At 38.4% G+C, this 13039-nt stretch overlaps 1 protein-coding gene across 1 annotated transcript in view; it reads right to left on the bottom strand.

The window, feature by feature from the left end:
• Window positions 1-3101, bottom strand: part of SAMD10 (sterile alpha motif domain containing 10) — a 1883599-nt gene extending 1880498 nt beyond the window's left edge. Inside the window, exon 1 of the mRNA XM_044089888.1 lies at window positions 2579-3101. Coding sequence (XP_043945823.1) covers window positions 2579-2609 — 31 coding nt within the window. The 5' untranslated portion in view covers window positions 2610-3101. The remainder of the gene's footprint in view (window positions 1-2578) is intronic.
• Window positions 3102-13039: the final 9938 nt, after the last annotated feature.

Here is a 13039-nt window from a genome sequence, read left to right as displayed (position 1 = left end):
TAAAATTAAATTTATAAGTAATGGTTAAAAGTTGAGCTTGAAAAGATGGCTTTTTATAGATCTCTTGAAGCCCCTTACTGTTTGGTAACTTCCAAAGCCACTAAGATAGCAAGTTCCAAAGCTGTGGGTTTTTTTTAAGAGTATGACCAAATCCCAGCTGACACTATCTGCACCCAAAGAGCTACTAGAACCTTCAAAATGGATAAGTGAAGAAAGAAGGCTGGTCATCAGGCAGCCTGCACCTCTATGAGGTCAGCGGAACCAATTTAGGGTAAGACACACTATACCCTTTCAGAAAATACACAATCCAACAGGTAGTCACTGGAGAATCTAAAAGCCTACAACAGTAAAACTGGACTACCACTCAGGAGCTACAAGCAGTGTAGAAAACTGGGATTTACAGGAGACCAGAAGGGGATTGAAACCAAGATCTTGCTACTGACATATAAGTCTTCTGGTGAGAGAAGATGCTTAATCTGAGTTATATGCCTTAGTTGAAAGCACAAAGACTTAATGAGAGAAGAGGCCTAGTCTTTGAGTAAAAGTCTAACACTGAGAATGAGCATGTCTGAAGCAAACTTTAAACTAATACTTCCACAACTAATAAAGGGGTAATAGCTGGGTAGTTGGAATCCATGGATGCAGCATGTATAGCCATGGCAAATTTCAAACAATTACAAAACAATCTACTGATAGACACAATCCAGATTATCTGCCAAAAACTTCACAACTGACATAATGTCATGAGAGAATAGGTAAAGCTGTATATTTTCAACACAGGAATGATACATTTTCACTTGATGAGTTCTAGACGCAGTAAACATCTAGCAACCTGAAGTGGAACCTGACAGAACACCAAAGTCAAAGAAGATATATGGAAGAGGAACTAATATCAGACACTGCCTCTGTGACCAACCAGAAAGGTAGGAGATGAACCAAAATAAAAACAGTTGCAACAGTCCACAATGAGTCTATAATTGTTTCATAAAAAATCTATGGTCAACCAAGTCAAATTACCAATGAGAAATCAAGGTGGTTGTTCACAAGCTTTACATAACTTCCTCAGAAGGTATCTTACTGTTGTTTACACACTGATGTGTGATGATGCCTTGTGTCTGAATTACATTAGCAATGATAACAGGAGCTAACAGAGCAAAAGACAATGGTTGCAAATTGTGAAAGAATAGCACTTGAATAACACAAGGCTGATAGTATCTAATGTCTAACTAGTGGCAACAAAACTGTAAGGCTGAAAATGATCATGATTTATGAGAGCACTTAACCAGTCAATAAGACAAATAAATGAGCAAATAAGTTTACACAATTAAGAATCCTATATCTCGGTTTGCACTGTTCTGCGTCATGTCTGAAAATGGGCACACATATGTTAACACATCTGCCCCGTTAATACAACAAAAACAAATTACATTTCCTGGTTTCTCATTAAAATATTTGTGCAAACATGTTTGTTTCACTACCTTGTACAATATGGAAAGTGTCCAGTCAGATAAGAGGTGCTGTCATGCTTTTTGAATTTTGTTGGCAAAAAAGTCCCTGGAGGCAAATATTGCTTCTGACCTAACAACATTTCTGGAAGAAAACATACAGAGCCTACAGAGATGCCTTTCTAAGGGCAGGTTGTCTGGCTGTTTAGCCCAGCATCATCCTGTGGCAGTTCACAAGGGATGCACTTGACACAAATTCAATACTCCAAGAAAAATATTACTTTAAAAAAAATCCTTTGTCTTTCTTTCTGTATGGGGAACAAAAGCAGTTACTTCCAAAACGATCCTCGCAGGTACAAAGCACCTACAAACATTTCTGCCAGTCAACGTTAAAAAGGGGCACCACTGACCAAAGTTTAAACCATCTCAGATTCTAGACCAGTAACTTCATTCTGTAGGTGGTTTACTGAAACCAAATGCTTACAGTACAGCGCCTTAAATGCCACCACGAGTGGGCCTGCCTATAATTTTCCTTTAAATATATGTTGCATTATATTGAGAAAACGGGTTTAATAATAGGCGTTTCCAACTTGACAAGGTCGGGGATCCTAAACAAGTACATGCAGTTCCAGATCATCAGACATAAAACCATTTGCTTGTTTAAGTGGCGATATAAATAAAAAAAAATTATACCATCCCATGCTCTCTAGGACCACCTATGATAATTCATTATAACACGCTGTCATTAGTAAATAACGAAGTATAACGCAATGAATGGCGTAACGCTGGAGTTACGAGGGGACAAAACTTGTTGGCACACCCCTCACTCCCCCTCTTCAGACACCAGAACACAAGCAGCCAAGTGTGACAAAACATTCACGGCTGTAAAGCCGGCACCGTATGGGAGCAGTATAATGTAACACTGGCCAGGAGGGAGCACAGTTTTGTACCTGAACAAATGTATTCATAAGGTCTCTGAATTTCAGAGACCTTATGAAGAACTAGGACACAGGTCGTTGCCTGCTAACTGCTATACCCAACGAAGCATCTTAAGGCAGCGGTCCATGACACACCCTCACGTAACATAATGCCGGGGTAAATACTTAAACCAGTGCCATTAAGGCCACACTTACCTTCCTCTGTTGCTCTGGCATCCCGATTCATGGTTCAGCTGGCATCCTCCACACCATCTTTTCGAGGAATTGCTCGTTTTGCACCGATGTCAGCAGTAGCTAGAGCAGAGCAGAAGACACAACAGAGTACACAGCCCATACAAAATAAAGGTGTTTGTCTTGCGCAATATTAGTCAAATGTGCTCGTTTCGGGGTTCTTTCACTGTCCAGTCACTCCTCTGCCTGCTAGTCGTCCAGGGTGGAAACAGCTCCAACCCTAACGCAGTGTCCACGCCGCAGCCCTGCAGGCGTCCCCTCCAACTGAGTCCTCCTTCCTTTCTCCTTTCTGTCTTCCCACTCTTTCTCTGGGTTAGTAAGCGCTTGTATCTGTCCTCTGCATATGTTTTTCTCTGTCACCGGCCCTTAATACCATGTTAATCTTTTGTGTTCTCTGCTTCACAACATATTCCAACAGTTTTCCCCAGCTTTGCCATTCAATGTGCGTTACAAAAGCTGTGATCCGCAGCCCGACTAGGGGAGGGGAAAAAAGAGGCGGGGGGGGGGGGGCACTGAGCTCAGCCTCAGTCATATAAGGGGTTCAGTTGCTTTCTGGTTCGTTTTGGTTTATTTAAATGTGTTTTGCGGATGCTTCCCAATACCTAAATTATTCTATTTAATTCGGCAAACAGAAATAAAATGTACTGAAGGTTTAACTCAACTCGAGAGTTTTTTCCCAGTTAAACCCAAGTTAACATCATTAGTTATACGAGCCGAAAATATGTTTATTAATTATATGTCATTATGGAAATGGGGACTACTGAACGTGAGTATATCTATCCCCTTATAAACCCGTTAGATAAACTGTAAAATGGTGTGCCTTATACAGATGTGATTTGTGCATTTATTACAGGCGTTTCTTATAACTTGGATTAGGAGATCAGACGCTATAAATAATTGAAAAGCTTTAGTAGGTATACTATGCATTGCACAATAGCTTAGCAACTTTGTGTATCACGGAACAGCAGAGCAAAAATAGGAAACTGATGAGAGGGGATTTAGTTGGAATCAGGATGGGCGTGATTCGAACTGTATATGCTTCAACCGATTTTTTTATAGAAACATGAGATTATGCAGGACAAAACATATATACATCCACTGCAAAGTACAGCACTTTCACTTTATGCACAAATAAAAGCTTATTATTGTAGAATTGGAATTGCTGCTGCTATTTCATGTAACATTAGGTGTTTTAGATACAAAATAACCATTCACTCAACTATTAAAATTTAGGATTTTTTTTTTGTTGTAAAATCTCAGGACTTTTGCCATTGTTTAGGGTTTTTTTTCACAGGACACAACTGCCCAAAGAAGGACAGAGGTGAGCTATTGTGTAATTAGAATACAAGGAACTTCCTGTAAAAGATGTATCTTTTAGTACATGAAAATATTTGGTTTGGTTTGGTTCCCTCCCATGCATTGTGAAAACTTAAAATAAGTAAAAGTATGCCAGTTTCAGTGCTGTGTCAGGTTCCAGATAACACTCTACTTACCAGCGGCCCATATACATTTTTCAGTGTACAACACTACCACACTCAAAACCAGTGGTGAATTGGACAGTTAATTTCAAGGATTTAATGTACATTTTTATGTCCAAGAAAAATGTTGGTAGACCACTAAAGCTTTGGTGAAACCAAAGCATATTTTTGTTCTATCTAGCTAGCGTGGTATTTTATATGAGCAGGGGGAATGGGGGATGCATTTCACAAGTAGAAAATCACATGTAAATCTGAAGATCCTTTTGTACATACATATATAGGTACAAGTACAGGTCTCTCAACTGCAAATTGCACAAGTAAGCCAGGTGTCTTTGTAGCAAGAGTATGGAGATCTATTTCCAGCTAACAGAGTGTCATGTCACAATTTCTACATGGTATAGTCTGTAATTCTAGTTTCGATTTGATTGACTTACCCTGTCATTAAAAAAATGGCAGAAAGCTATATTGATGCACATTTTGCTCCTTTGCCATACAGTATAAGAAATGAAGTGATATTTGTATATCTGAGTGTAGTGTGCTACACCGCTACCAACATACTCTGCAATACTGCTCTTAATTTGAGTCAATGACCTTCTCAATAAAAGAAACACATTGACAGAGCACATTCATTCATCAGCTAGAACAGTAATTGATAACACACATCAGAAACACATGTATGCATTTGCGTGCACAGATACACGCACACACACACATGCACACACAAATACATGTTAATATTTTACTACTGTGAATACTTTTTTAATTTAGTTTTTTTTTCAAGTAAGCAGGTGTGAAATGCACTATGTTTGGGCTGTATCAGTTTGTTTAGTACTTAGTGCAGCTGATTAGCTCTGTCAGTGTTCAGACTCATGTGACTCTCTTCCACACATTCTCACATTCAGCCTGCATTCATTCTCCCTGTAGAGGATGTGTATCACTTTTTTAAAAGACAGCAAATTAAGAAAGCAGCTGGTCCAGATGAGGTTTCACCCTCCTGTTTAAAAACATGTGCTGATCAACTGGCTCCTGTTTTTACTCAGATTATTAATAAATCATTAGAGCTGTGTGAAGTTCCCTTATGTTTCAAACAAGCCACAACCATACAGGCCTGTTGCTTTGACATCATGGTCATGAAGACTTTTGAGAGGCTGGTGTTAGCTCACTTGAAGGATTTTACGGCTCCCTCACTGGACCCCCTTCAGTATGCTTATTGAGAGAAGCAGTTAGTGAATGATGTAGTTAATATGGGTCTGCACTATATCTTACAACATCTTGACAACCCAGGGACATATACAAGGATTCTGTTTGTGGACTTCAGCTCTGCATTTAATGCAATTATTCCAGAACTTCTTCACTTGAAACTCTCCTAGCTTTCCTTTCCTGCTTCCACCTGTCAATGGATCACCAATTTTCTAACCAATAGGAGACAACAAGTAAAACTGGGTAAATTTACATCTAGCTATTGCACGATCAATACAGGTGGACCCCAGGGATGTGTGCTCTCCCCACAGCTATTCTCCCTCTACACTAATGGCTGCACCTCTAATTACCCCTCTGTCAAACTTATTAAATGCACAGATGATACAACTATCATTGGGCTCATCAGGAATGGTGATGAGTCTGCATACAGATGGGAGGTTGAGCAGTTGGCCCTTTGGTGTAATCTGAATAATCTAGAACTGAACACTCTTAAAACTGTGGAAATGACAGTGGACTTTAGGAGTGGTACTACAATATTATCCCCCCTCTTTATATTTAATACTGCTGTGTCAGTTGTGGAGTCATTCAAGGTTTTGGGATCTATAATCTCTCAGGAATTGAAGTGGGAGACCAATGTAGGGTCCATCATAAAAAGGTACAACAGTGAATGTACTTTCTGCGACAGCTGAGGAAGTTCAGCCTCCCACAGGAACTGTTGATTCAGTTCTATACAGCAGTCATTGAGTCTGTTCTCCACTCATCCATAACAGTGTGGTTTGGATCTCTGTCTAATCATGGCAAAAATAGGTTACATCGAATAGTCAGGTCTGCCGAAAATATCACTGGTGCTAGTTTGCCCTCCTTACAGGACCTGTACTATTCCAGAATCATGAAAAGGGCAGGGAAGATTATCACTGACCCTTCACATCGAGGCCACCATCTTTTTGAACTACTACAATCAGCCAAGTATTATAGATTAATATGCACCAAAACAAGCAGATATAAGAATAGATATAAGAACATTTTTTCCCACAGGCCATCAAGTTCATAAACAGTTAACTAAGCTTATTGGGTTGGGGGTATTCTTTTTCCCAAGCCACCAAGGATTCTGCAGTATTGTTTACATATTCTTAATATTTGTTTCTTTCAGAGTTTATTTAAGTATTTATTGCACTGAGTTGCACTTTGTTCCTTGTATGTATATGTATATGTATATTTACTTTTTTGTCTTATTCTTAATAACTGCATGTATGTTGTTTGTCTTGTTCTTAGTTGTATTTATTTATTTTACATTTGTTTACCGGGATAGTCCGACTGGATACATGTCCATTTTCAGCGGAGGCCTGGGGAGAAAAGCTCCACAAAGACAAACTTACATAGATTACACAGAAGTTAGCAAACAATTATAACAACAAAGTGATTATATACAATGGGTTAGTAGTGTTCCCTAGTAGGGACTCACAATTGTCATGGACAGACAATTAAAAGTAAGAGACATCAGATTGGAAGCAGAGCTTGGTGATGTAGTTACAAGTTATGATAATTGCAGAATATGCTTTTAGTTTATAACTTAATCAGGGTTGGTACATGGGCATAGTCAATTCACTTTGACATACTGTTTGAGGTTTTTTTTGAAGAGACTTTTGGAGGATTGTAGAGTTATATAGTTTGGCAACTAATTCCAGGTTTTGCCAATGAAGTTGGCAAACAGGGATTCATCAGCAGAGTTATTAGCTTTGTGGGTTTAGACCAGTAATTTATCGGCTGACCGTAGGGATCTTAGATTGCTATATGGCTTAATAATATTTTTAAGTGAGGGGATATCCTCAAGGTGGTACAAACTTTTGTGCGCTATTAAGAGTTGATTGAATTGAATTAAGCTGGGCAGTTCTAGCCACTCTAGTTGTTTAAGGTTCTGGCAGTGGTGGGTTCTATAGGTGGAGCCAGTGGCAAATCTGGCAATATGATTGTAGCTATGGGACAGCTTACCTAGTTCGGATTTGTTGAGGTTTGAGAGTACAGGCGAGGAATATAAGAGAGTAGAGAGTAGGTGTGATCAGGCAATTGCAGTCCTAGCCAATAGGGTTAAAAATGTCTTGTTTCTATACAGTGATCCAAGCTTCTTATTGATGGTCTGTATGGTTTTGTTGACCTGTAGGTCAAATTTGAGATTATTGTCTATGATAAGCCCTAGCAGTTTGGTGTGATTATTTGGGGAAATAGTGGTACCATTGTTAGATGTGACAGAGAATGAAAGTGTTGTGGAACTACTAGTGGGAGAGAAAAGTAGAAGTTTAGTTTTATTGGGGTTCAGAAGTAGGCGTTGATTGGTGAGCCAGTTCTCGATAGTGTTAAATGTATTTTGGGTTAAGATTTGCAAGTTGGAAGGGGAGGTCACTGTGCAGATGAGAGTGGAATCATCTGCATATTGAATGCAGGTGGCTTTAGGGATATCAGTGTGGATACATCAGAATCACATTTATTGGCCAAGTATACATGCATTGTATGTATGTCATTTATGTAATTTATACTTGGAGAGTCACTGAAACTGGAGTCAAATTCGTTGTATGCATGTATACTTGGCCAATAAATGTGATTCTGATTCTGATTCTGATAAGCTGTTAAAGACCTGCTTCCTGTAGGGTCTATATTATATAAACAAAGCATTAAAATGTTGACTCACTTTTGATCGACCCCTATTTCTTGAAACTGCACAACGTTGAACCCTCAAATCATCAATTTCTTTCCAAGGGAAAGAAATTGGTAGCCCAAACACACACACATCACATTACAACAAACACTATTAATGTGGGGGGCTTCACCCCCCCCACACCCCCCAATATGGGGGGTGTACACCTCCCAACTAACTATACTAACTCCGAGATCACACTACAGTTGGGAAAAGGGCAGATTTAAAAGAACGGCCAACCGATTTCTTTCCCTTGGAAATAATTCAATGATCTGGCCATTTGATTTTGTGCAGCTTCGAGAAATAGGTGTCAATCAAAGCTGAGTTGACATTTTAATGCTTCATTTATATAATATAGACCCTTACTGTAGTACAAGGTTTAGTTCCTCCAGCCTTTGTTTGTCTTCTCTGTGACTCTGACAAACCAAGTCATTTCATCAGACAAATACTCCCAGGATTCTCCTAAAAAAGGACTCTTGTGTCTTCTTGGCTATCCCAGCTTAGTAAATGCATTATATACTTACCTTCCTATAGCTGCTAATTAGTGCTTCACTATATGCTATTTGACTATAAATCTCAGCAGGTCTTTTGTAGTTTAATGGATTGCCAAATGCATTTTCAATAATTGGAGTTTCTAGGCAAGAGAAGTTTACTGTTGCTCATATAAAATGTGTTTTCAATGAGAAAGTATTTTGTTTTGTTTAACAAATGGGTTTTACTGTTGCTGTAAAATTTGGAATAAGTTTTAAATGAAATCTATATCTATGATCAACACAAACAAGGTACAACTTGCTGTTCAAGACTTTGTGTTATGAGATTCTTTTTATCTTTCTACTGAGACACGAATGTCTTCCTCTCTTTCTCCCACTTCTGTTGTATTATTAGCTACTTACTTGATTTGTTGCACTGTAGCATAATAAAACTTTGTCCAAATCACAATCCTTGAGTGCAACAAATTTATTCTTTGTGTTGTTCATATTGCCAGGATGTGTAAAACATGAAAATAAGTTATGACATTGGGAAATGTATTATTTTTTTCATAGGGAAATACAGGTAAATGGTATTTCATTTTTAACAATGGATTGGAGTGAATTGTAACTATTCATTCTATAATTTGTTTTGTTTTGGTTTTGGGGGAAGGATTTAGATGTTCTATATACCCTACCAGCTAGCTACTGTGCCCCTACTGTACCTCAATAAAAAAGGAAACTTGGAACCTCGACATGCTGGATGTTTCACTGGGTGCTCAGCTGCAAATGCGTGGGCCAAAACAAATTTAGAGAACCAAAATCCATATACAGGTACTTATGTGCTTTATAAAATCCAAGAATACACATACACTTTATTTTGTAATTCATAAAGAACAATCATGACATACACACATGCACACACACACACACACACACACACACACACACACACACACACATGCACGCACACACGCACACACACACATACACACACACACACACACACACACACACACACACACACACACACACACACACACGGGACCAGGAGAAAGAGAGGGGGAGGGAACCTCTCTGGTAGCAATGAGCATATAGTTCAAATATCTACTGTTAGATGAGTGTAGCCAAAAAGTGTCCAGTCTGTCCTTTGCAGAGAATATTAGGAATGGATGATCCAGCAACAGCATCATAAATACTCCGGGCACATGCATTTATGAAAAAGGCTGCAAGAGTAGCTTAGGTAGAATGAAGCCTGACTTCCCCTTCCAAATTCTTGTATTATTTGACATAAAAGTAATATGATCATCTAAGCACTTGAAGAAGGTTCTGTTTAGTGACTTTGTGACTCTGTCTTCCATTCATAAAGGAAACAAATGATAAGTTTGGATAATATTTTTTTCTCTGTGCAATATCTGAGGGACTTCTGTAAGCTATGTAATGTAAAACATTTTCTCCTTCATCTTGTTGAGTAGGAATAAGACAAGCATCAAGTGGTTCAAAAAGATTCCAAGAAAGGAGTGATCTGTTTCTAATGATCTTCTGTCCACTTGAAAAACTATGTGTCTATGGATCAAGCTTTGCACTCAGAAACCTTCTTAGATGTCATGACAACTTCTAGGAAAAGAGTTCTCCAGCAAAAGTCTTTGGGGTCTGAAGCAGTATTGGGCTTGAAAGGAGGAGGAATTGACTTTTTATTTACAAACTTTAACTCCCAGACAGATGATTCTGGTTGCATTGGAGGCTAGAAGTGAATGATTCTCTTCAAATACTGTTTTACAGGGAGATAAGAAATTATAGCTCAAAACAGTCATATTGGCACAAACAACAGGTACTACACTTTGATGGCAAACCATCTGAGGCCTATACAGAATAAAACATTTATTCTAATATCTAGGAAATGGACACACAGCACAGTCCATTTTCATGTTCCCATTTTATTGAGAAGATCTGGTGTGATCCAGTATGTTTAGAAAGGGTACAGTTTTCTAATGATTGGCTTTTTAGCTTCTTACACAATAGCTAAAGTCTCTGGAGAAATTAGATGACTATTTGTAATTAATTTCAGGTCTTCCAGGCTCTCAAATTCAGGGATGTGAAATCTGGAAGCAACACTTTTTGCCGCTGTGACAAAGTCTGTATGTGTAGAGGTAGGTTTACTGGATGAGATACCAAAATCTGGGTTAAAAGTATAAACCAAGCCTGTTTCAGCAAACTTGAAGTTATAAGAATTAAGTTTCTGTTTTAAGGGTACTCTTAGGATAAGATAAGTTCAGAGGTTAACTGGTAAATTCTAGGCAAGCATTTTATAGACCATTACAGACTACGCCTATGAACCTTATATAGAAAGTTCATTACAGACTCAAGAAGGTCAACAAGAATTTGAGGTTCCCCATACAATTATCTTGGCTGACCTTGAAGGTGCAAAGGTGCTACTCTCCTTAATGTGTAGTGACAGTTTATTCCAGAAATGAGGGGTACCTTGGGTATGAATCTATTATGCCAATATGTCTTATTTATCTGCTGATTAAGTTTAAATTCTCTAACTGGAATTTGAGGAAGCATTTCTTCAGCAAAGAAATAGGTAACCAAGGAGAGTCATATCATTCATAGCTCAAAAAGACTAGATACAGATCATCGCAGAAGAGCCTATTACATAGGGAAAGGGCTGCCAGTCACTATAACATAGGGAGAGGGCTGCCAATCACTATAACATAGGGAGAGAGCTGCCAGTCAATTTCATTAACTAAGAGTTTTAAGGTCATTGATCTTTGTAGCTAGGAATCTTTGAGGTCTCTCAAGATGATTGTTATGTTTAGACAAATATTTATAAATATGGGCATTATATTGAATAATGAGTCTGATAATAGATCAGTTAAGGGGAATTAAACATTTTTTGGCTCTAGAGCAAATGCCTTTGGCAACTGCATGAACTAGATAGAAAAATTTCTGAGCTACTATAGAGACATGATGGTTGAAACATAAAGACTTATAAACAAGATTGTTTAACTCCTATACAACAGTTTTAAGTGCAGAGGTATATCATCTGTGTGGCATGTCGTGGAAATATTTTCTTTATGAAACTAATCTATACTACATTTTTTTCACTTTAATATTGAAACTGTTATTTTTACACCCTGTTTGAAACAGAAAGTCAAGAAAATTCTTGAAGCCTATCTGAATAGTTCAAATTTTCCAATCTTATTTGTTTTCACATTAAAGAATTACTGTACCTTTTCAAGTGGTTTCAAGTAGGGTGTTGAAAAACTACAATATGTGGCATTCTATTGAATAAGAGGCCACATCACTGAAGTGAGGTATACAATTTAATTTGTTTAGCAGATAGCTGAATTGGACCACTTGGGACTCAATGCCACAATAATCTAGTTAAAGAAAACATGAAAAACTAAACAATTCAGAAGAAGCTATAATAAAATACAAAAAGTTGTAAACCAATTGTATAGTAATGTACAAAGAGCAGTACAAGGCAGAAACTTGAAAGAACTCTATACAAGGTAAAGCTTAGCATGTTCATGATACATATGCTCATGGCAGTATTTCCTGAAGTGAGTTAAACAAATAGATAGGTGAATTAGTAAAGTTACAAAACCAGTGCATATGTATTCAAACTGGTGCTGGAGATATGTTACGCTGATTGCCAGTAAAGGAAGCAGAGGTCAGAAATTGTCAAATGGTGTTAGGGAGTGAGTTCCAGATAATGGGGCTTCAGTGAGAGAAAGCTTTGCAGGTGCAGACAAGTGAGTAAAATGGAATGAGAAGTGTCAGAATGGAGGAGTCAGAAGATCTGAAAGTCCTGGAGCATTGTTTTGAGATCTGAGTCTCTGGGAGGCCTTAGATTACTCCATATAAAAGAACTTGTAAAGAAGTGTGCTGGTGAGAAGTTATGTCTTAGGGAAAATGGGAGTTAGCCTGCCTGCTTGATTGCATTGCAATACAGGTGATTTTCTGCCTGTGCCAACTGTGAAGCAGCAGATTAAATTTTCCATTGTTTTAAGTTTTTGTACATTTCTAGGACAGCCTGAGTAGATGATAGGAAAGGAGCACTCCAGGATGAGTACAAGTACTCCCTTACCAATAACAAGTCTACCCTATTTTGTTAGCAAGTTGCTAACACTGCTACATCTGTAGAGCACTGAAGAAAATGCATCTTTAACATTTAGAGTATGACTGGAATAAGCAGATAATGGGTCAGGCCTGCCTGACCCAGCATACTTTATGCGCTCTTGACCATTGATTCATTAATACCCATCTGTTAGCCTGGTAGTTCCACTAGGCACACAGTCCCTTTCCAGGGTGACCCAGGAGCAATGGCTGGTTATGTGACTTGCTTGTGGCCAGACAGAAGGTGACTCAAACCCTGAACTAATTTTGTTGGCAATGAGTTTTACTCTCATTTTTTTGCAAGCCTGACACATCTGAGTCAGGGTCGAGTTAAAGAAGTTACAAATGGTCTCATGTGAGCTGCCATATTCCCAGAGGACAGTATCATCTGTGTAAAATAAAATATTGCAAGTCTTTGAGAAAATTACTAGGAATACCTGACAGTACTGAGTATGGAGTGGACTGGATA

Source organism: Protopterus annectens, chromosome 12.part0 (genome assembly GCF_019279795.1).
Source record: "Protopterus annectens isolate FY-2018-M chromosome 12.part0, PAN1.0, whole genome shotgun sequence".
NCBI classification, from domain to species: domain Eukaryota; kingdom Metazoa; phylum Chordata; order Ceratodontiformes; family Protopteridae; genus Protopterus; species Protopterus annectens.
This window is presented reverse-complemented; position numbering and strand designations above follow the sequence as displayed.